Source organism: Rattus norvegicus, chromosome 12 (assembly GCF_021556685.1).
Source record: "Rattus norvegicus strain SHRSP/BbbUtx chromosome 12, alternate assembly SHRSP_T2T, whole genome shotgun sequence".
Lineage (NCBI taxonomy): Eukaryota > Metazoa > Chordata > Mammalia > Rodentia > Muridae > Rattus > Rattus norvegicus.
In genome coordinates, this window is record NC_141545.1 from 23,421,077 (window position 1) to 23,446,392 (window position 25,316).

The 25,316-nt window shown below is 41.0% G+C and overlaps 1 protein-coding gene across 1 annotated transcript in view; it reads left to right on the top strand.

Annotated features, from left to right (window-relative positions):
• Positions 1-14,898: 14,898 nt before the first annotated feature.
• Vamp7 (vesicle-associated membrane protein 7) overlaps positions 14,899-25,316 on the top strand; it is a 35,054-nt gene continuing 24,636 nt past the window's right edge. The window contains 2 exon segments of the mRNA NM_053531.3: positions 14,899-15,047; positions 21,729-21,883. Of these exon segments, the coding sequence (NP_445983.1) occupies positions 21,738-21,883 (146 nt within the window). The 5' untranslated portion in view covers positions 14,899-15,047; positions 21,729-21,737.

The window sequence follows — 25,316 nt, forward strand, 5'->3', positions numbered from 1 at the left end:
GTCACCCATTTCCAACGAGTGCCACCAAGGCTTTACTGAGATCTTCTTATATATCTGAGGCAAAAGCCGTGGAAAACAACAAGGCAGATGAAAATCCCCAACCAGGAAAACAGGAAAAGTCTGTGTGGTGGAAAGTTGCGGGCCCAATCAGGGGCATAAACAACTTCTTAACAACAACAAGCTGGAAGGCTAGGAGGGGAGGAAGGGTGCCATGGAAAATCCTGGCCCCAAATCAGGGGCTAAGAGCAGCAGTGTAAACAACTTCTTGCTATAGCAGGCTAAAAGGCTCATCGAGGGGGAAAGGGAACACCAAGGTAGGGCCCAACACCAAGAGAGAATTGCATAGTGCCAAATGAGCCCACTGGGTGCAAGGATCTACATGAGCAAGCAATCAGGGACAGAAGCCTTTGATTCCTGCCCCCACCTAGAGCTGGAAGACAGTCTCCAGGAATGCCAACACACCTGAAATCAGAACACATGGTCTCAGGAAAGGCTGAAATAAAACAGGAAAACAGTTCTACAGGAGTGCTGACACAGAGGCCTACAGCAGAGTCAAGTCATTCTAGTAGCAGAAAGGCGTGCAAACACCAGAGACAACCCAACGGCTAGAGGCAAGTGCAGGAACCTAAGCAACAGAAACCAAGACTACTTGGCATCATCAGAGCCCAATTCTCCCACTAAAGAAAAGACTGGATATCCAAACACACCAGAAAAGCAAGATTTAGATTTAAAATCACATTTCTTGATAATAATGGAGGACTTTATGAAAGACATAAAAAACTCCCTTAAAGAAATTCAGGAAAACACAAGTAAACAAGCAGAAACTGTTAGAGAGGAAACACAAAAATCCATGGAAGAATTATAAGGAAACACAACCAAACAGGTGAAGGAATTGAAAATGGAAATAGAAACTATAAGAGAGCACAAAGGGAGACAACCCAGGATGTAGAAAACCAAAGGAAGAGACAAGGAGCCATAGACAGAAGCACCACCAGCAGAATACAAAAGACAGAAGAGAGAATCTCAGGGGCAGAAGATACCTTAGAAAACATTGATACAACTGTCAAAGATAATGAAAAATGCAAAAAGCTCCTAGCCCAAAACATAGAGGAAATCCAGGACACAATGAGAAGATCAAACCTAAGGATAAGAGGTATAGAAGAAAGTGAAGACTCCCAACGTAAAGGGTGAGTAAATATATTCAACAAAATTATACAAAAAAACTCCCATAACCTAAAGAAAGAGATGCCCATAAACACAAGAAGCCTACAGAACTACAAATAGATTGGACCAGAAGAGAAAATTCTCCGGTCACATAATAGTTAAAACACCAAATGCACAAAACAAAGAAAGAACATTAAAAGCAGTAAGGGGAAAATGTCAAGTGACATATGAAGGCAGACTTATAAGAATTACACCAGACTTCTCACCAGAGACTATGGAAGCCAGAAGATCCTGGACAGATGTCATACAAACCCTAAGAGAACACAAATGCCAGGCCAAGTTACTGTATGCAGCGAAACTCTCAATTAACATAGATGGAGAAACCAAGATATTCCAGGGAAAACCCAAATTTACACAATATCTTTCCACAAATCCAGCCTTACAAAGATATTAGATGGAAAACTCCAACACAAGGAAAGAAACTACACTGTACAGAAAGCAAGAATAGAACTTACTTGCAATGAAACCAAAAGAGAGACAAAAAAATATAATTCCACCTCTAAGAATGAAAATAACAGGATGCAACAATCAATATTCCTTAATATCTCTCAACATCAACAGACTCAATTCCCCAATAAAAAGACATAGATTAACAGATTGGATACGTAAGGAGGACGCAACATTTTGCTGCATGCAGGAAATACACCTCAGAGACAAAGACAGAAACTACCTCAGAGTTAATGACTGGAAAACAACTTTCCAAGCAAATGGTCTGAAGAAACAAGCTGGAGTTGCCATTCTAATATCAAATAAAATTGACTTTCAACCAAAAGTCATTGAAAAAAATATAAGGAAGGACACTTCATATGCGTCAAAGAAAACATCCACCAAGATGAACTCTCAATCCTAAATATCTATGCTCCAAATGCAAGGTCACCTACATTCATAAAAGAATCCTTACTAAAGCTCAAAGCGCACATTGTACCTCACACGATAATAGTGGGAGATTTCAACACCCCACTCTCATCAAGGGACAGATCATTAAAACAGAAATTAAACAGAGATGTAGAGAAACTAACATAAGTTATGAACCAAATGGACTTAACAGATATTTGTAGAACATTCCATCCTAAATCAAAAGGATATACCTTCTTCTCAGCACCTCATGGAACCGTCTCCAAAATTGACCATATAATCGGTCACAAAACAGGCCTCAACAGACACAGAAAGATAGAAATAATCCCATGTATCCTATCAGATCACCACACACTAAGACTGGTCTTCATTAACAAAAACAATGACAGAAAGCCCACATATACATGGAAGTTGACCAATGCTCTACTTAATGACAACTTGGTCAAGGAACAAATAAAGAAAGAAATTAAAGGCTTCTTAGAATTTAATGAAAATGGAGGTACAACATTCCCAAACTTATGGGACACAATGAAAATGGTACTAAGAGGAAAACTCAGCTCTGAGTGCCTGCAAAAAGAAACAGGAGAGAGAATTTGTCAGCAGCTTGACAGCACACCTGAAAGCTCTAGAACAAAAAGAAATAAATAAACCCAAGAGCTGTAGAAGACAGAATATAGTCAAACTCAGGGATGAAATCAATCAAGTAGAAACGAAAAGGACTATACAAAGAATCAACAAAACCAGGAGCTGGTTCTTTGAGAAAATCAACATGATAGAAAAACCTTTAGCCAGAATAACCAGAGGTCACAGAGAGTGTATCCAAATTAACAAAATCAGAAATGAAAAGGGAGACATAACTACAGAATCTGAAGAAATTTAAAAAATCATCAGATCCTACTACAAAAGCCTATATACAACAAAACTGGAAAACTGGTGGAAATGGACAGTTTTCTAGACAGATACTAGGAACCAAAGTTAAATCAGGAACAAATAAACCATCTAAACAACCCCATAACTCCTAAAGAAATAGAAGCAGTCATTAAAAGTCTCCCAACCAAAAAGAGCCCAGGTCCAGATGGGTTCAGTGCAGAATTCTATCAGATCTTCATAAAAGACATCATACCAATACTGTCCAAACATTTCCACAAAATTGAAACAGACAAAGCACTACCTAATTCCTTCTATGAACCACAGTTGCTCTTATACTGAAACCACAGAATGACCCAAAAAGAAAGAGGACTTCAGACCAACTTCCCTTATGAATATTGACACAGAAATACTCAATAAAATTCTTGCAAATCAAATCCAAGAACACATCAAAATGATCATCCATCATGATCAAGTAGGCTTCATCCCAGGGATGGAGGGATGGTTTTATATACGAAAATCCATCAATGTAATCCACTATATAAACAAACTCAATGACAAGAACCACATGGTCATTTCATTAGATTCTGAGAAAGCATTTGACAAAATTCTACACCCCTTCATGATAAAAGTCCTGGAAAGATCAGGAATTCAAGGCCTATATCTAAACATAGTAAAAGCAATATACAGCAAACCAGTAGCTAACATCAAACAAAATGGAGAGAAACTTGAAGCAATCCCACTAAAATCAGGAACTAGACAAGGCTGCCCACTCTCTCTGTACTTATTCAATACAGTACTCAAAGTCCTAGTCAGAGCAATCAGACAGCAAAAGGAGGTGAAAGGATTCCAAATTGGAAGGGAAGAAATCAAAATATCTCTATTTGCAGATGAGATGATAGTGTACTTAAGTGACCCCAGAGGTTCCACCAGAGAACTACTTAACCTGATAAACAATTTCAGCAATGTGTCAGGGTATAAAATTAACTCAAACAAATCAGTACCTTCCTCTACTCAAAGGATAAACAGCCTGAGAAAGAAATTAAGGAAATGACACCTTTCACAATAGTCCCAAATACTATAAAATATCTTGGTGTGACTTTGACCAAGCAAGTGAAAGATCTGTATGACAAGAACTTCAAGTCTCTGAAGAAAGAAATTGAGGAAGATCTCAGAAGATGGATAGATCTTCCATGCTCATGGACTGGCAGGATTAATACAGTAAAGATGGCCATTTTGCCAAAAGCAATCTACAGATTCAATGCAATCCCCATCAAAATTCCTATTCAATTCTTTATAGAGATAGAAAGAGCAATTTGCAAATTCATTTGGAGTAACAAAATACCCAGGATAGCGAAAACTATACTCAACCATAAAAGAATGTCTGGGGGAATCACCATCCCTGACTTCAAGCAGTATTACAGAGCAGTAGTCATAAAAACTTTATGGTATTGGTACAGAGACAGGCAGATAGATCAGTGGAATAGAATTGAAGACCCAGAAATGAACCCACACACCTATAGTCACTTGATATTTGACAAAGGAGCTAAAACCATCCAATGGATGAATGAAAGCATTTTCAACAAATGGTGCTGGTTCAACTGGAGGTCAGCATGTAGAAGAATGAAAATCGATCCATTCTTATCACCATGTACAAAGTTTAAATCCACGTGAATCAAGGACCTCCATATCAAACCAGATACACTCAAACTAATAGAAGAAAATGTGGAGAAGATTCTTGATCACATGGTCTCTGGGGAAAATTTCCTGAGCAAAACACCAATGGCTCATGCTCTAAGATCAAGAATCGACAATTGGGACCTCAGAAAACTGCAAAGCTTCTGTAAGGCAAAAGACACTGTCATTAGGACAAAACAGCAACCAACTGATTGGGAAAAGATCTTTACCAATCTGATAGAGGGCTAATATCCAAAATATACAAAGAATTTAAGAAGTTACACTCCAGAGAGCCAAATAACCCTATTAAAAATGGGGTACAGAGGTAAACAAATCATTCTCAGCAGAGGATTATCGAATAGCTAAAAAGCACCTAAAAAAATATTCAACATCCTTGGTCATTAGGGAAATGCAAATCAAAACAACCCTGAGATTCCACCTCACAACAGTCAGAATGAATAAGATAAAAAACTCAGGTGACAGAAGATACTGGCGAGGATGTGGAGAAAGAGGACCACTCCTTCATTGTTGGTGGGACTGCAAACTGGTACAACCACTCTGGAAATCAGTATGGATGTTCCTCAGAATATTGGACATTCCACTACCTGAGGACCCAGCTATACCTCTCTGAGGCATATGCCCAAATGATGCTCCAACATACAACAAAGACATGTGCCCCACTATGTTGATAACAGCCTTATTTATAATAGACAGGAGCTGGAAAGACCCAAGATGCCCTTCAACAGAGGAATGGATTAAAAAATGTGGTACATCTACACAATGGAATATTACTCAGCTATCAAAAACAATGACTTTATGAAATTCGTAGGCAAATGGTCAGAACTGGAAAATATCATCCTGAGTGAGGTAACCCAATCACAGAAAAAGACACATGGTATGCACTCATTGATAAGTGGCTATTAGCCCAAATGCTTGAATTACCCTAGATGCCTAGAACAAATGAATCTCAAGACGGATGATCAAAATGTGAATGCTTCACTCCTTCTTTAAAAGGGGAACAAGAATACCCTTGGCAGGGAATAGAGAGGCAAAGTTTAAAACAGACACAGAAGGAACACCCTTTCAGAGCCTGCCCCACATGTGGCCCATGCATATACAGCCATCCAATTAGACAAGATGGATGAAGCAAAGAAGTGCAGGCCGACAGGAGCCGGATGTAGATCGCTCCTGAGAGACACAGCCAGAATACAGCAAATACAGAGGCGAATGCCAGCAGCAAACCACTGAACTGAGAATAGGACCACCGTTGAAGGAATCAGAGAAAGAACTGGAAGAGCTTGAAGGGGCTCGAGACCCCATATGTACAACAATGCCAAGCAACCAGAGCTTCCAGGGACTAAGCCACTACCTAAAGACTATCCATGGACTGACCCAGGACTCTGACCTCATAGGTAGCAATGAATATCCTAGTAAGAGCACCAGTGGAAGGGGAAGCCCTGGGTCCTGCCAAGACTGAACCCCCAGTGAACTAGATTGTTGGGGGGAGGGCGGCAAGGGGGGGAGGATGGAGAGGGAACACCCATAGAGAAGGGGAGGGGGATGTTTGCCCGGAAACCGGGAAAGGGAATAACACTCGAAGTGTATATAAGAAATACTCAAGTTAATAAAAAAAAAAAAAAGAAAGAAAATATCATGCTGAGTGAGGTAACTCAATCACAGAAAAACACTCTTGGTATGCACTCATTGATAAGTGGATATTAGCCCAAAAGCTCTAATTACCCAAGATGCAATCCACAGATCACAGGAAGCTCAAGAAGAAGGTTGATCAAAAAGTGATGCTCCCACTCCTTCTTAAAAGGGGAAATAAATATCCATAGGAGGGGATAGGGAAGCAAAGTTTAGGACAGAGACTCAAGGAATGGCCTTTTAGAGCCTGCCCCACATGTGGCCCATATATATACAGCCACCAAAGCTAGATAAGATTGATGAAGCTAAAACAAATGCATGCTGAAAGGTACGGGATATAGATCTCTCCAGAGAGACACATCCAGAGTATGTCCATTACAGAGGTCAATGCTAGCAGTAAACCACCGACCTGAGAACAGGACCCCATTGGGGAGAATTAGAGGAAGTATTGAAAGAGCTGAAGGAGTTTGCAACCCCATAAAAACAACAATGCCAGCCAACCAGAGCTTCCAGGGACTAAGCCACTACCCAAAGACTATACATGGACTGACCCTGGGCTCCAACTGCATACGTAGCAGAGAATAGCCTTGTTGGGGAAGCAGTGGAAGGGGAAGCCCTTGTCCTGCCAAGTTTGGACCCCCCAGTACAGGGGAACATGGGGGGGGAGAGTATGGGGGATGTATATGGTGATACCTTTATGGGGGAGGGGAGGGAAGGGAATGGAAGCTTATGGACAAGAAACCCAGAAGGGGAATAACATTTGAAATGTAAGTAAAGAAATATATCTAATAAAAAGTTTTTTTTTAAAAAAAAGGAATATACTTAACTACGTAGGGCCATTTAAGACCACTGGGATCTGGGTGGTCCTTCTCTGTCTCCATCTTGATTCTCCTCCTCCTTCCCCTTTTCTCCCACCTTACAAAAGCTTCCCCACCTCATCTTTTTATTGTCCAATCCTGACCTTGAGCTAACTTGTGCCAGCCCCCATCTGCATATAGACCTACACCCTCCTGTCCCCTCTCCCACCCAGGTCCTTCCCTCTGTCTGCCCCCCATCCCACACCTCGTGATTGATTTCTTCTCTCTCCCAAGTGGGATTGAAGCATCCTCACTTGGGCCCTGCAGCTTGTTAACCTTTTTGAGTTCTGTGCATTGTATCCTGAGTATTCTGTATTTTTGAGCTAATTTCCACTTATTAGTGAGCACATACCGCGCATGTCCTTTTGAGTCTGAGTTACCTCTCTCAGGATGACATTTTCTAGTTCCATCCATTTGCTTGCAAAACTCAGGATGTCCCCATTCTTAATAGCTGAGTAGTACTCCATTGTGTAAATGAACACATTTTCTGTATCCATTCTTCCATTGTGGAACATCTTCCATTTGTTGTTTCCAGCTTCTGGCTGTCACAAACGAGGCCACGATGGACATAGTGAAACATGTGTCCCTGTGGCATGGTGGGCATCTTTTGGGTATATGTCCAAGAGTGGTATAGCTGGGTGTTAGGTATTTCCAATTTTCTGAAGAACCTCCAGATTGATCTCCAGAGTGGTGGCACCACTTTGCAATCCCACCAGCCACATTCTTGCCAACAGGTGCTCTTCACCTGAGTTTTTTTTTTTAATAATTTTTTTTTGGAGCTGGGGACCGAACCCAGGGCCTTGCGCTTGCTAGGCAAGCGCTCTACCACTGAGCTAAATCCCCAACCCCCTGAGTTTTTGATCTTAGCCATTCTGGTTGGTGTGAGGTGAAATCTCGGGGTCATTTTGATTTGCATTTCCCTGACTGCAGGGGAAAAATGGAGAAGAGACTGAGGGAAAGGAGGTCCTATGACCACCCCAACTTGGGATCCATCTCAAGAGGAGGCTCCAAGGCCTGACACTATCACCGATGCTGTGGTGTTCCTACAGACAGGAGCCTAGCATGGCTGCCCTCTGAGAGGCCCAACAAGCAGCTGACTGAGACAGATGCAAATCCTTACACCCAACCAATGGACTGAAGTCAGGGACCCCTGAGGCTGAATTAGGGAAGGCTGGAAGAAGCTGAGGAGGAGGGTGGCCCAGTGGGAAGACCAGCAGTCTCAACTAATCTGAACCCCTGAAGATCTCAGACACTGAGCCACCAACCAGGCAGCACACATTAGCTGGTCCAAGACCCCCAACACATATACAACAGAGGACAGCCTGTTCTGGCCTCAGTGAGAGAAGATTCCCCTAACCCTCCAGAGACTTGAGGCCCCAGGAGTGGGGAGCCCTGTCGGGGTGGAGGGGTGATAACACAGGAGTGTGGGGTGGGGACATCCTCTTGCAAACAGAAAGGGGCCTGGGGGGAGAAGAAATGGGATGAGGAACTGTCAGAGGGCAGACCAGGATGGGGGATAATGGCTGGACTGTAAAAAAAGGGGGGGGGCTTGGGGATTTAGCTCAGTGGTAGAGCGCTTGCCTAGCAAGCGCAAGGCCCTGGGTTCGGTCCCCAGCTCCGAAAAAAAGAAAAAGAAAAAAAAATTCTTGGTGCTAGAATTGTAAGAGAATAAACTTCTGTTAATCTAAAGGAAGTTTAATTTTTGTTTGTTTCTTTATAGATACCATTTACAAAATTGAGGCAAATTACAAGCTCAGGAGAAAGTATTTAGAGTATAAAAACATAGTATGTCGAGTATTTAATATGTAGAGTATTTAAAGAATTATTGTAATTAAATAAAACAAGACCAATTAAATGCAAAGATTTAGATAAATTCTTTCTCTTTAATTTTTTTCTTTTCTTTTACTGGATATTTTCTTTATTTACATTTCTTTTTTTCCAGGTAAAAGGCCTTTTCACTTATATATAAATTGAATACAATTATTAACATTCTACAATTTATAAAACATAGAATACACTCAACACCCAGTCCATCAATTTTGTCCATTAACTAAAGCACCTTGTCATTTATCCTAAAAGACTATAATTCTATGTCTGACTTACATCCTGGTTAGAGATCGTATGCCACCTGAAAAACCACCCTTTCAAATTTAATATTTCTCAATGCTAAACAGCTTAGGTTGTCTACGAGGCTACCAGTCTTCAACCACATCAGAAATCTGGGAATGACCAAATATCTATACATATTGGAAGCCTAACACGGCTTCCAGAACTGAGAAGTTGTAGAGACAAATCTCCACCAGCACAGTCCCCTGTTAGCAACCTGTGAGCGCAAGTCTTCAGCCTTCTGGCCCAAGATCAACTGACAGACTCTTGAAATGCAGATTTTGAAGGGCTGATCACCCTGTCTTGGCTGAGTTTATCAGTCAACTAGTCTGCGTAATGTGTCCTTTTCTGGACAGTATTAGTCTGCAGATGAAACAGGCAGTTTTGTCCAGTGGCTGCTGAGCCACAAAGTATTGCCTCACCTGGATGTAGAGATGTTCAAATTCTTCATTAAATCCACCAAAGGGTAACTGTTAGGAGCAGATATGTCTCAACAAAAGATAAATAACTTTAAATCTCAAATTTTGTGGATTCCTGATGTTTTTGAAAAACATCTACCTATATAAGACAATCTGTACTGTTGTCTTTATATCTTAATAATATCTTGAAAGTACTCTCACAAAGTCAGCAATATGTCTGCTATTTGGCCCTTAACTCACATGTGTAATCAACTCAGAAGTTTGTAATGACATCAATAGAAGGACTGGCTCTAAACCTTGTACTTTTAAACTTTTAACGAGTAAATTCTATATCAAAGCAAAGATATGATTTTAGCTTAGTTATCAAATGAGATTTGACTGTACAACTCAAACTAGCTAATTCCTCCCTGTTAAATTACAACCATTTCTAAATTCCTCATAAAAACAACTTTAGAATAACCAACTTTCAGCCCCACAAAGTCCAGGGAATTGGGGTGACGACTCCTCTATAACTTCTTCAAGCTGTACATGGACGTAGAGATATCCTTGGGGTAAGGGGTAAGAAGAACAAAGCAAATGCTATAGCCGATGTGTCCTGGCTGGACCCAGCTGAAAGTCCTTGAGACCAGGAATCCAAGTAGGCACACTCTGTAAAATACAACTCTCAAGACCAAAGTTTAGAATCGAGATATCTTTTTGTTTGATGCTCCTGAATAAATTTTTTCAGGCGGTCTACCTCTATCACATCTGATCAATATGACTCTGTGAGGTTTCCAGAGCCTAATCACACTTTTAAAACACACAAAGACAAAATCTTTCTCCCAAAATACTGTGTTCCTTAGTCTGTAACCAGAAAAGCTTGTATCTTGCACTCTCTCCCAGAGTAATAATATAACCATAAAACTCAAAGTCGCACCCATTATGAAGATTAAACAATTTTTTAAAAAGGAAGCAAGCTAAACAATGAGCTTGATAGGCTTTTGTACCCTATGATATCAAGAAATGAACCCAAAATTCCTGTGGAGCCCACGTTAAGAGAATTCGAGCTTCCTGTTGTGGTAAATGTCAAAAGTAACCACAAACCCTCGCTAGCTGGCATCAACGAGCCATAGGGCCTTTAGCGGGGTAATTCATAAAACAAACTAAACACCTTTTATCAATTCCAATATCAATAAGCAACATATCAAACCAGGACTTTAGTCCAAAATATATCCATCTGTTAAGTTCTCTACCCAGAGCCACAGATTTTTCTTTAACCTTAGTAACTTCTATAATATATGTCTGCATTCACTCTCCCTGGTGTTACAGACATTTATCACAACTCTCTACTTGGAGTTAGTGACCAATTTTTCCCTATCTAAGTTCTGAACCATGGATGAAAATCTCCACCTGATTGAGGTAATCTCTTTACGCTCTTCTTTCTAAAAACAAACTTTTAATAATACCTGTAATTAAGAAGTATCTTGTCTAACTAGGATTTCAACCCAAAATTCCTGTGGAGCCCACGTTAAAAAGAATATGAATATCCTGAAAGACTTTCTAAACAACTTTCTTTAAAAAGCAGCTTTTAATCTCTAACTCTCTGAGCTGCCATTACTTATCACAGAGCAGGGGACCGTCAGCCTGCCAGCCCAGGTGGCTTTCCTGTTTCTTTGTTTGAATTCCCACCCTTGAGATATCACATGACTTAACATGGCGCCGGCCTCCTCTTACTTAGAAAATAAAAAATTTCTCTCAACTCTTAGGATTACTAGTGAATTCTAATGTCATTCTAATGTCATTCTTGTGATGACATTGGTTCGCCATCCATTGTTGTAAAAATGTCTTCTACCTCACTTGGTCCGGCACCTCAGTGTCCCAAGATATCTGCTAGATATTTTGGCAGAAACAAATCCCAGCTCCACGTTGGCCCAGAACAGCTGCGCACACCTTTTCCTACATTCAAACCGTCACATAAAAGAACACACAACACAATAATCTTAGATCCAATTGATAAGATATAATTGCCCACTTAAACATACAAAGCCCGCTACCATCCATCCCTTAAGAACATTGATAACAACCTGTAAATACACACAGCGGGATCTTTACGTCAGCCTCCATTGTCCTGCCACGGCTTCTCTCTCCCCAGTTTCCCTTCTTAAAACACCCTATACCAGCCCCCCTCCCTCTGCTTCTAATCGTGCTCCCCCCGCCCCCATGTATCTACACACTGCTTGCTGCCCTAGCCTTCCCCTATACTGGGGCATCAAACCTTCACAGGACCAAGGGCCTGACCTCCCATTGATTCCAGATACATAAGGCCATCCTCTGCTACATATGTAACTGGAGCCATGGATCCCTTCATCTTTATTTACATTTCTAATGTTATTCCCTTTCCAGGTTTTCTCTCCAGAAACTCCCCCTATCCCACCCCATCCCACCCCCGTTCTTTGAGGGTGCTCTCCCACCCACCCACCCACTCCCTCCCACCTCCCTGTCCTGACATCCCTTACACTGGGGCATTGAGCCTTCACAAGACCAAGGGCCTCTCCTACCACTGATGCCCAACAAGGCCCATCCTCTGTTACATACACAGCTGGAGCCGTGGGTCCCTCCATGTGTACTCTTTGGATACTGGTTTAGTCCCTGGGTGCTCTGAGGGATCTGGTTGGTTGATATTGTTCTTCCTATGGGGTTGCAAACCCCATCAGCCCAAAAGCTCGGAACATCCAAGATGCAATGCACGGACCACATGAAGTCCACGAAGAAGGATGACCAAAGTGTGGGTGCTTCAGTCCTTCTTGAAAGGGGAACAAAAATATTCACAGGAGGAAATATGGAGACAAAGTTTGGAGCAGAGACTGAAGGAGCGGCCATTCAGATCCTGCCCCACCTGGCGATCCAGGCCATATGCAGTCACAAAACCCAGACACTATTGCTGATGCCAAGAAGTGCATGCTGACAGGAGCCTGATATAGCTGTCCCCTGAGAGGCTCTGCCAAAGCCTGACCAATACAAAGGCGGATTCTGACAGCCAACCGTTGGGCTGAGAATGGAGTCCCCAATGGAGGAGTTAGAGAAAGGACTGAGGTAACTTCGGGGGTTTGCAACTCCATAGGAAGAACAATATCAACCAACCAGATCCCCCAGAGCTCCCAGGGACTAAACCACTACCCAAAGAGCACAGGTGGAGGGACCCATGGCTCCCGCAGCATGTGTTGCAGAGGATGGGCCTTGTGGGGCATCAAGGGGAGGAGAGGCCCTTGGTCTTATGAAGGCTCCATGCCCCAGTATAAGGGAATGTCAGGACGGGGAGGTGGGAGGGAGCCGGTAGGTGGGTGAGTGGAGTACCCTCAGGGAGGCAGCGGGTGGGGAGATGGGATCGGGGATTTCTGGAGAGGAAACCTGGAAAGGGGATAACATTTGAAATGTAAGTAAAGAAAAATATCCAATAAAAGAAAAGAAAAACAAACAGAAACCCCATAGAAACTATGAAATAAAAAGTTCATGGTTTTTTTTATCCAATGGAGATAAAGATTCTTCTTTCTTTGTGGTTCTCCTACTTTTGCTTCTTCTCCATCTTAGGGAAGAAAAATAAAGCTGATGCATTAAGTATATGTTTCCATTCATTAAATTGCAAAATGTCACTCGAGCCTCTCTAGCACATGAGGCACAAAACTCAGGTATTGCCTTCGAGAATCTAAGCTTTAAGTTAAATTATGTCAGTGCATGAAGAAAAAGGGTAAAGAAAAGACGAACAACAGAGCTGTTTGAAAACCCTTGGAAAGGGATGAGGAAGCTGAAGCTGTGTGAAATGAAGCATTCAGTAGTCAGAAAATAGATTACTCATTGTGTGGCTATGAGCTTTGAGGAAACGCGTATCCGAAAGCACACCTAGCGTTGTGGAGCGGTCAGCAGATCGGATGTGTTACTTAGTGATACAAACAGGCTATGGAACGGAGAAAGAAATCCATTAGGTAGATTGTGATTCAAATTGTAGATTAAGATTTAGATACCGAAGCTATCCAGTTAACACCAGGCCTCAAGAGTATTGTCTGGGCTTCCTAAATCCATGAGAATCATCAACCTGTGGGTGACAACCTTACCGTGGGGATGGCTGATGTAACCAAGAAGTTTGAGAAGAATAAGAAAAAAGTGCAGGGCAAGGGTCTGTGCAATGTGAAAACTGCAGAAGGAAATGAGGCGGCGGCGATGCGGGAGGCAAACCTTGCGGATGCAGCAATGGCTGTACAGTACTTTCTGTAGCAACCTTGTGAGGATTCTGTATGAAATGGTGAAGCTGGAGAACGGCCTCTCGAGTTTGTGTGTGGCGAGGAGGTTGGAGGTGTGGAGTTGGAAAGGAGACTTTGGAATGTTTTAAGTAAGAGAAAACTCCAGGGTTGGTAACACAGAGTCAGGAGGCAGAGTTTGCTGGGCTGGGGGTTGGGGGCAGAGAGCCCAGCAGACACAGGTCACACAAAAGTAGCTGCCGCTGAGTGTTGTTGCTGCCGCTGCTGTTATTTTTGCTGCCAAAGCATGGGAGAAATGATTGGTGAGGCACACAGTGAAGTTTACAGTAACGGGAAGGTTTTTTATCTTGACTATGGTAGCATTTCAGAGTTACACACAGACACACACACAGACACACACAGACACATACACAGACACAAACATACACACAGCACACACACTCACAAACACACACATTCACACACACACAGAAACACAGACACAGACACAAACACATACACACAGACACACACTCACAAACACACACATTCACATACAGACAGACACACAGAGACACACAGACACAAACACATACACACACAGACACACACACTCACTCACAAACACACACATTCACACACACAGACACACATGCACAGACACACACACATTCACATACACTCACACACAGACAGACACACACACTCACATACACTCACACACAAACACATACACTCAAACACACACAGAGACACACACATTCACACACACAAACACACACACACACACACACACACACACACACACACACACACACACTGCTTGTGTTGTCTTGCATCTTCTCGTTTCCTGGGATCACAGTACAGCGTTCAATGTTGTATATGAGTTGTTGATACGACCTAATTCAGACGCGGCGCCATTACACTCAGAACTACAACTCCCAGCGTTCAGTGCGGGTCCTGGGAAGTGCGGGGGGTGGGAACGCCTCGGATCCCGACCTCTACTCTGCTCCCATTGGAGGAGAGCTCATGTTCCCAGGAGGCCACGCGTAGGCGGGGCGCTTTACCCGGAAGCTTGCAGCCTCGGGTCCCGTCCATCTCTTGTTTCAGGCAGTGGACGACCCTGGGGGGACCCGCGCCCATCAGTCCGGAGCGCGAGTGCCCGCTAGGGGGTACCCGGCCAGGTAACTGGAATGGGATGAGAGGGAGGGAGGCTAAGGTGGGATACGGGTGGCTTTGGTTTCTCTGGTGTCTAATTTTCGAGCAGATCCAGTTTGGGCAAAGTGTGTTTTCACACTGCTGTGGAGTCTCGGGTTGGTGTCACAGCGTGTCCTTTAAGTTGTCATCACAGGGTGCAAAGATGTTGTTTCTCTCGTTTGCGTTCTGCAGACTTCTATAGCCAAAAAAAAAAAAAAAAAAAAAAAACAACAACAACAACAACAAAAAAAAAAACCTCTTGTCACCCATGTTCACCGATATCACTTCCTGCTTCATGTTTTCCCTTTGCTTGTTGGTGCTTCATTGTGAGTTCCTATGCCCCCCACCTTACAACCTTAACAAATATATATTCAGGATTATCTTCCAAAAATCAATTTTTCTATAAATATTTTCTGTGTCTTTATATTTTCAGGATTATTTTTCAAAAGTCATCAATTTTTCTATAAATATTTTCTGTGTCTTTAGTATTTTGAGGATTATTTTTAAAAAAATCTATCCTAGAGGGATCTCCACTCAAACCTATTGTCTGAGCATGTTACTGGGTTTTTTTCCTTGATGGCCAATATTTACCAAGTTGATCGTGATCTTGGCTCTTTGGCTAATATGGCTCTGACTCTCATAACCAATGAATTATCAAGTTTTTTCCTTTGGATTTTATACTCTGATTTGTATCACCATTCCCTTTGGAAAATTTCTTTCCCTTTGAATAACTACGTCTGGAAGCCATGGACTTAACATGTATTTATTAAAGAATGAATCCATACTGGGCGCTCCCTTAAGTGCATGGAATACATTGGTAGCAAACAAGGAGGTGACTAGTATAGGAACTTACATGTTTGGGGAACTGGGATAAATAGGAATAATACATCAATATGGTGGTGTGTGTTGGTAAAAGCAAAACTTAGAAGGTTTTACAGAAAAAAAATCCTATCCTGACCAAGTGAGAGAGATATAGTTGGACTTCAGATCATTTTTCAGGAACAACACTTGTGATAGCAACAAGAGTAATCTTAGTTGATAGCCACACTTTTCATAAACATTCTCCCTCCTTTCAAATTGTCTGGCTTGCTATCAGTTCTAAGGTTATTGCATCACAATATGTGGTTTATTTGCCATTGACTTATTTCCTGCTGAGTCTCTCTGTCTCTGGCTTTTACTGCTGTGAACAGACACCATGACCAAGGCACCTCTTAGAAGACAACATTTAATTGGGGCTGGCTTACAGGTTCAGAGGTTCAGTTCATTATCATCAAGGCGGGAACATGGCAGCATCCAGGCAGGCACCGTGCAGGAGAAGCTGAGAGGTCTACATCTTGTTCCAAAGGCAAGCAGGAGAAGACTGACTTCCAGGCAGCTAGAATGAGGGTATTAAAGCCCACACCCACAGTGACACACTTCCTCCAACAAGGCCACACCTTCTAATAGTGCCACTCCCCAGCCCAAGTATATACAAACCACCACAGTCTCAGAGTAAAGAGTTGGCGATTGAATAACTATCAATGAACTATGTTACCTGAATTAAAGAGAGAGTTTGATATTAAAAATAAATACTCAGAGACACAGCCAGAATACAGCAAATACATAGGCGAATGCCAGCAGCAAACCACTGAACTGAGAACGGGACCCCCGTTGAAGGAATCAGAGAAAGGACTGGAAGAGCTTGAAGGAACTTGAGACCCCATATGAACAACAATGCCAACCAACCAGAGCTTCCAGGGACTAAGCCACTACCCAAAGACTATACATGGACTGACCCTGGGCTCCAACCTCATAGGTAGCAATGAATAGCCTAATAAGAGCACCAGTGGAAGGGGAAGCCCTTGGTCCTGCCAAGACTGAACCCCCAGTGAACATGATTGTTGGGGGGAGGGCAGTAATGGGGGGAGGATGGGGAGGGGAACACCCATAGGGAAGGGGAGGGGTTAGGGGGATGTTGGCTCGGAAACCGGGAAAGGGAATAACAATCGAAATGTAAATAAATACTCAAGTTAATAAAAATAAATAAATAAATACATACATACATACATACATACATACTCCTTTTAACAGGTTCTGTATAATATAAAGTTATCTCCCAGTTACAGTATTTTCAGTGCACCCAGTGTTCACTTAACTGTTCAATAAATATTCCTTGTCAGGTATCGTGCTGAGAATTGGGAGGCTAAGAGTAAAGCAAAGTTTAACCTCTTTTAAGGAGAAATGTTAACAATATACTGAGGAAAATGCTGACAGATTGGTACCTACTCATTCCTTTCTTTTAGAATCATATGTCTTATCTAATTTGATCAATTGTGATTATTCATATATTATTCATTCTTTATACTTCATTGCATGTTTTAAAGTCTGCCTCCCTTTGTGTTATGATTCCCTTAGTAGGCGTCCTCTCTTCCTGAGTTTCATATCTCCATTGTCCACTGCTTTGGCCATCCTATCCAGGCTGAGCTTGAAATCACTTTACTGCCAAGACTCACCCTGAACTCTTGATATTCCTGCCTCTGCTTCCCAAGTGTTAGTATCACAAGTGTACACAACTACATCCAACTACAACAGTTTTCTCTAAATCCAAAAACCATAGTCGATTGCCTCATAGCTATAAGGATGAGTCTCTAATATCAGTGAGAAAAAAGACAAGGTAGCTGGTTTTACATGTAGAAGGGATGTGAATTATGTGAAAAGGGGAGATTAGGAATGATTTAAAAGGAACAGTGAGTCCTGTTAATTGTGTCCTCCATAAAGTTATATTGAAGTCCTGGCTTCTGATGCCTGTTAAGATGTGGCCCTACTGGAGTAGAGTGGTTATGGTTTTGTTGATTCTTTGTATGGTCCTTTTTGTTTCTACTTGGTTGACTTCAGCTCTGAGTTTGATTATTTCCTGCCTTCTACTCCTCCTGGGTGTATTTGCTTCTTTTTGTTCTAGGACTTTTAGGTGTGCTGTCAAGCTGCTGACATATGCTGTCTCCTGTTTCTTTCTGCAGGCACTCAGAGCTATGAGTTTTCCTCTTAGCACAGCTTTCATTGTGTCCCATACATTTGGGTATGTTGTGCCTTCATTTTCATTAAATTCTAAGAAGTCTTTAATTTCTTTCCTTATTTCTTCCTTGATCAAGTTATTGATTAGGGCATTGGTTTCTGTTGCTTAGGTTCCTGCGTTTGCCTCTCGCCATCAGGTTGTCGCTTGGTGTTGGCTTGTCTTGCTTTCTCTGACAGAGGTTTGACCCTCATGTAGGCCTGGGTGTCAGCACTCCTGTAGACCTGTTTGCTTTCAGCTGGAAACAGTGAGCTGCTTACAGGTTTGTGGGTCCTGAGGCCTCCAGTTGGGTTGCTTGGAACAGAAGGGTTGGTCTTACCTCTGCTCTCAGGTGTTTCAGTGCTCCTGGAGACTGGCTTTCAGCTCTTGGCTCTGGCAGGAACCAGAAGGGTACTGCTCCCGACTGCTCCTAGGTTCCTGTGCCCAGTGAGCACAGAGGACACTAGGCGGGTTCCTCTTGGGTCAGGAACATGGTTGTCTCCTCTGAGCTCTCAGGATGGTCCCCACTTCCAAGAGTCCAGCTCTGTCCCCTACGGGATTTGGGTACAGAGAGCTGTGGGAGTGGTTCAGCCCCAGACACATCCAGAAACTGGAAGGGCCCTGTCCCAGACTGCTCCCGGGTTTCTGTGTCCTAAGGCAGGTCACTTGGAGCAGAAGAGTTGGTCTAATCTCTACTCTCAGGTCTGTCGGTGCTCCTGGAGACTGGCTTTCAGCTCTCGGCTCTGGCAGGAACTGGAAGTAAAAACATTCCTATTAGTAATATCTGGAAAGAAAATCAGACTTGTGTTAGTATAGATGCAATATTTAGCAGTACAGATTTTAATTAGGAACTACTTATTGAGGGGGGGAAACGAGCACTACTTTTCTGTAACTTTTATCCGCTGTACCCAGTTTTACTCTGAATAGTGTTCTCTGCTCCAGTACATATATACTTTCTATAAACTTAAAAACTATTTCACATTCCCCTTTCTTCTCTTTTTCTTAACTGTTTTTCCCCAAATCATCCTTTGTGTGACATCATCTCAAGATTTCTCACATGGAGTCTCTTCCTTCTGGTTTGAATCCACTGTTCTTTGTACACAAAGAACATCGAGTCTGACCAGCACAGCATGGAATAGTAACAGTACTTAAAGAGAGCAAATTATCCTACTTTTAAACACAATTTAGGATTACTTAGGCATTTTAAACAGTTACCTCAAGCCCTTGGCTCATAATAAAGTTACATCTGATGAAAGCAATCTTTTTTATATTGCTGCAAAGCTTGGTTTTCTTCTTGAAGTTTCAGAGTGACCAAAGCCATTACTTTCTCATCTAGGTACCAATTGAATTCTTATCTTTGCATCTCTCTTTGCTCTTGCCTGTTTTACTCTATGTCTCTTTCACCGTAGGCAATTCCTTATAAAATTGAAGTCACGATTTTCTAGTCATTCTTTGTGAGCTAGCACTTCCAACTGCTAACACCTGTTCCCCTTTGACCTCTTGGTCCTCTGGAGTTTTATTGGTGTCTTTACTCTTTTATCTTCCCCTCAATTGTTGGTTGTGTCTTGGATTTTATCATTAATCCTATTCTTTTATATGCAGTGTATCTTTTACGAATTATATTTTAAATGTCAAGTCCACATATGCTCATCTGTGCTAAACGGGCATAGAATCAGTCCCCTGGGGAATCCAATATTTACTGATGAGGTAGGAGAGAAAAAGTCATCAAGGAGAAAGCCAAAGAAGCCAACTACATGGGAATATTTAAAGAACAAGAATTAGCGCGTTGATGATTCTTGAGAGACAAAGTAAGGTGATAATAGAAACATGACTATTATTTATTCATTTCTTATTTATTTTTCCCCATAACAAGCCAGATTTCCCTTCTTCATGGTTTAAGCTATAGAAATTAACAAATCAACTCTTCAATGTAGTATAATTTAACTTCTTTGGCTTAATTAATTAATTTGACTAATTTGGCTTCTTTGGCTGTCGGTGATTTGAGGAAGCATTGTATTCTGAATTGTTAAGATCAGAAGCCAAAGTGTAGTAATATAAAAGGAGGTAGAGAAGCAAAGATAACATATAGACATATGACGACAGCACAATAATACATGATCAAGGGGGGCTTTTGGGTCAAGGGAGATAAAAATTATGAAATGTTGGTTTGGAAACCAACTTTCTATGTATAGAGGAGTCAGGGGGAAAACAAAGACTACTGAAGACATAACCCTAGAGAACAGATTTATTGAGGCAGTAGGAATGAAGGAGAGATCCTACTAGAAGACCAGCTTTTGCTCTTCCACAGAGATTGCAGTCGGGATGCAGCAGACTACCCAACCCCAAGCACTTCACCACCTTCTACTTTGTGTAATGAAGAATGGTTAAGTGAATTAAGTTTTTTTTCTAGGCTTCTCCAGGCCAGATTATTCAACTATAATTTTCAGAACCTGACCTCTGGTTTAAAAATTGTATTTTAAGAGATTACACTACCCAATACAAACCAGTCTTGCTATAGTTTGAGAACCATTGATTTACTTGGTGAAATGAACATGTTAAGTTATATTACACTGAAGAGTTGATTTGTTAATTTCCATAGCTTACACCGTGAAGCAGGGAAATGTGGCTTGTTATACGAAGAAAAATCAGCATATTCCTATCCAAATATCAGGAAAGTAATTTTGAACTCATGCCCTTTTGTTTGATAATATTTCTGTTTATGAAGATTCTAACATGAATTATAAATCGCTCTTTTGGAAGGTTTGGGTGAATTTCATTTGGTTGCTTTTATATTAAAAGTAATTATCATATAGGCATAGATCATATAATATTCATATTATTAGTTCTGTACCGTCATGTGGGTTCTAGAATCACACTGTCTGGGTTTAAATGACTGTATCGTTCTAGCTCTGTAATCTTGTGTAAAATAGTTAAGGAGTCAGTGCCTCTGGGTTTTTTTTTAAATACTTAAACTAGTATCTGTTACAAGGTGAGTGCTTAATAAATATGAGTCAATGTGATTGTTAACAGTGATCTCTGTGAATCCGGAGTCTAGTCTCTGCTGAATTATTTCCCTAGGATAAGTTTTCAGGTTGAAATTATTTCATCAAACTGTGGTGGCATCTCTAAGCCGCTTTGCTATATATGATCATTGCTTTTGAAAGAGCATTGGTTTCTGCTATATAATCTGTAAATACAGCCCATGTGCACATTAATTTGTAACTAGAAGCAGTTTAAGTCACAAACTTGTAGAAGGTCATTCACTTTTCTCCTCATTTAAGAGGTCGAAACTCGGGTCTACAAGTGCAGGAAGCATACTTTATACCACCGAGCTGTGCCCCACTTCCTATTAAGTTTGCATTAATTTCTGTGCTATAATGATTTTTGTTCAGTGCTTTCTCTAGATGGATGTAGATACATGAGTGGGGAGAGGTGTTCAGGAGGGGGGATAGGGAGGGGAACAGCCTTATAAATGGGGAGGGAGAGGGATTAGGGAGCTTATGGACAGGAAACTGGGAAAGGGAATAACATTTGAGATGTAAATAAGAAATACACAATTAAAAAACAATTAAAAATTTAAAAAAAAATTCGTGCCTGAGTAATATTCTAAATCTGTGTCCTTTTTTTTTACTCTTAATAGATTGAAGTCATGGCCATTCTTTTTGCCGTTGTTGCCAGGGGAACCACTATTCTTGCCAAACATGCTTGGTGTGGAGGAAACTTCCTGGAGGTGACAGAGCAGATTCTGGCTAAGATACCTTCTGAAAATAATAAACTAACTTACTCTCATGGCAAGTGAGTTCTGACCTGCATGAGGTTGTGGGAAGGAATGAATTTTATTGTGGTCAAAACAGTAGAAAACAAGATTCTAGGTAGATTCATTTGACAAAAATGGTAACTTGACTAGCTTGAGAAATGTCTAGTTTTAGGCCAGGCATGGTGGCTCATGTCTCTAGTCCTACTGCTAGATCCCACTATGAGTTCAAGGCCAGCCTAAACCACAGAATGAAACGCTATCTCAAAACAATAAAAAGTCTGGTTTTGTTACCAATTTAACTTACGATTATTATTCTATTTATTTATTTATTTATTATTTTATTCTGTCACTTGAAATGATATATTCAAGAAAGATATGGAAATGCTAGCTATAAAAATTGCTTTTCTAAGATGTGTGAAACAATACAGATGATAACTCCTTTCATTCATTTAGTAAATATTAATACAGTATTTAGCTATCAATAGGCACTCTAGCTGGTGAAACTGACATAAGAAGAAATGCAGATAATCAATAATGACCGGATTGTAAAAATTAATAATAATAATGACTTTCTTGACTTGTGATATAAAATTATAAAGTCTGGTGGGGTGGGTGGAGGTTGGGGACATCTTGGATACAGTGGAGGAGTAATGGCATGGGGACATTTTGGAAGGCAGACTAGTAGGGGGAATGACTGGACTGTAAAGAGAAGATAATAATAATAGTGATGATGGTGGTGGTGATGATGATGATATTAACTTTCTAGACTTATATAAAATTATAAAGGTATTTTATTATTGCAATGTGATTCCTGAATGACTATATAAGTTAGGGTTCTCTAGAGTCACAGGATTTATGGGCAGTCTCCACACAGTAAAGGAATTTGTGGGTGATTTGCACTCCGTCATCCAACTCACCAATAATCGTGAGCAGCAGCTGTGAGTGTAAATCCAGGAAAGTGTAAGTCCAAGGTTCCAGAGCTTCAGATGCTAATAGTGGGAAAGCCTAGTAATGGTGTTAAAAATACCTTAACTCTCCATGCTGATGCTTAAAATATTTCCATACTTAATCTCCACATCATTACTTCTTATGTCAGGGGATCCTTATTGCTTTTCAGAGTTAAGCCCTTTCACACCTTAGTTAAAGCTACCGTGAGAAGACACTGAAATATAAAATTAATGTATGTGAAACAGCCAGGGACGAGGGGTCCAGAGCTACTGCGTTGGCTCTGCCATCGACGCCTTCCAACTTTTGCCAGAAACAGTTTCTCTTATTGTTATCATGGCCCCGTGATTTTTCCAGTGTTTCTAAAGGCACAGATCTGAAGTTTCCTTGCTTTTTACTGTTTCAAGTTTCTGCTCTCGTTTTTTTTTTTTTTTTTTTTCCCTCCTCATCTTATAGTCACGTAGCCAAGCTAGTTAGAAGGGAGGCTAGGAACCATCTGCCATCTTTGGCTGTGTGGTCTTAGGCTGAAGTAAAGCTCTTACTCTGGAAGAATTTATTATAGCAGAGGATTCCTTTAAGTCCTCCATTTTACTTCTCTGGCTGTCAAAAAACCCAGATGAACTTTCCTTCTCAAATATTAAACATACCCAACTCTGAAGACTCACCTGGTTGCTATGTTTTGCTGTGTGTCGATAGTTCCTGGGTGATGTACAGTCCTTTGGTCCAGGAGTCCTATGGCCTGGTGACCGTAAAAACAACAACAAAGAATGAAACAGAACAAGTCATCTGTTTTTCCTGTTGTCATCCTCCTACCAAGAATGAGAACAGGGTCACTAGGATGAGAGTTACAAACTTTTATTTTAAAAAGAAAATAACAAGAAACGTAGAAATCATTTCTTATTATTGGTGACCAGATACTTCACGGCCATTTGGAATGGGGTGTAGTTGGTAATTCTACTTTCTCAGAGAAACTCCTGATCATTCCTACCAGACTGCTATAAATGTCAGAGGATATGTTGTCATCTTTGGGAATGTAAACGGTTTTATATCTACACCTTAACAGTTTAGATTTAGGGGCCCAGAGATTGTGATAGAGCTTAGATAATCTGTCTTGTGAGTACAGATTTCTAGTTTATTCAAAACACTTCATGCTTATAATGTATGCGTTGCTAATCAGTGCCTAGGAAAATGCTAGGGGAAACATGGAATTCTTTCAGAGCGAAGAAGGGAATATTTCTTCCACTGGTGTTATTAGAACCAAAATTTAGTAACACACCTGTATCTAGCTACAAGGGAAGCTAGGAAATATAAGCACAATACATGTTTTAGTAGAAGAAAATATACGAGGGATATACATTATATAATTGGATTCACATAAGTGTGATCTCTAAGTCTTCACCTGCCCCTCCTGTGTTTGTCAGATGGGGTTTAATCACTGACATTTTTTCTTTTTAGATTTCCACCCTGATTTCAATCACATAATTACATTTGTTATCTCAAGATGACTTTTACTTCTGTATAGCAAAATAAAAACATCCACATCGTATATATGGGATATTTTCACTGGACACCCGGCCAGCTAAACCTAAAACTTAAGGATTATATTTCACTTCCTCACCAAATATTTACCTGTCTTCTACACGTTTGTCAGCCCGTCCTTCCTCTTATATCTCCATTTTTCTCTTTGATGGCTTTGTCTTCTACTATTCCAGTCCTTGATTTGTTTTGCATCCATACGTAAAAAGTTTATTACTCAGTGTTAATTTTTTTGTCTCTTCATAATATTTGTAACAGTTCTTACCTTTTATTGGAGTATGGTTACCATACCTGCTTTTAAAATTCTGTTCAGGGAGACAAAACAAGTTTTTAAAATATTAAGTATGATAGACAGAAGCATATGTAGCACTGGAGCTCAGGTGGTGGGGTATGGATTGATTCCATACTGATTTTGGATATTATAATAGAATAACACTCCCTGCCCCAGGCAAAACCGTTTTGAATCTTTTCATTTTTCTCAAGGCAGTTTATCAAATTTTGTATAATACAGTCTCTACTTCCTTTCCCGCTGGCATCTGTCCAGGCAATTACTTTTTTCCGTATGTTCTGAACTTTCTTCATGCGAACCGATTTTGCTTTCTGATATTTATGATGTGCTCTTTCAAATCCACATCCTTACAGTGCCTCATTCTGCACATTTGTATATTCTCGGCCGACCCCTTGCATGGCTGTTACTTATTCTTTAGGATTCAAATCATACATCACCTTTACCCTTTGTAAATGTCCTTACCTGCTTCCTCTACGCCCCTAGGGTACTATAGAATACCCTCAATTTCCTTATCAGTCCTCAATTCCAATTCTTAAAACCACAACGTATCAACTTATTTGCCGAACTGCATTGTAACTCCTTATACTATGATCCCAAAAAAGCAAGAACTGATGGTTTTACAATCCGTATCCTCATCATCCTGCACATTCGCTTGCTCAAAGCAGATGCTTGAATGCAGGACAAAAACACAGAGAATTCGC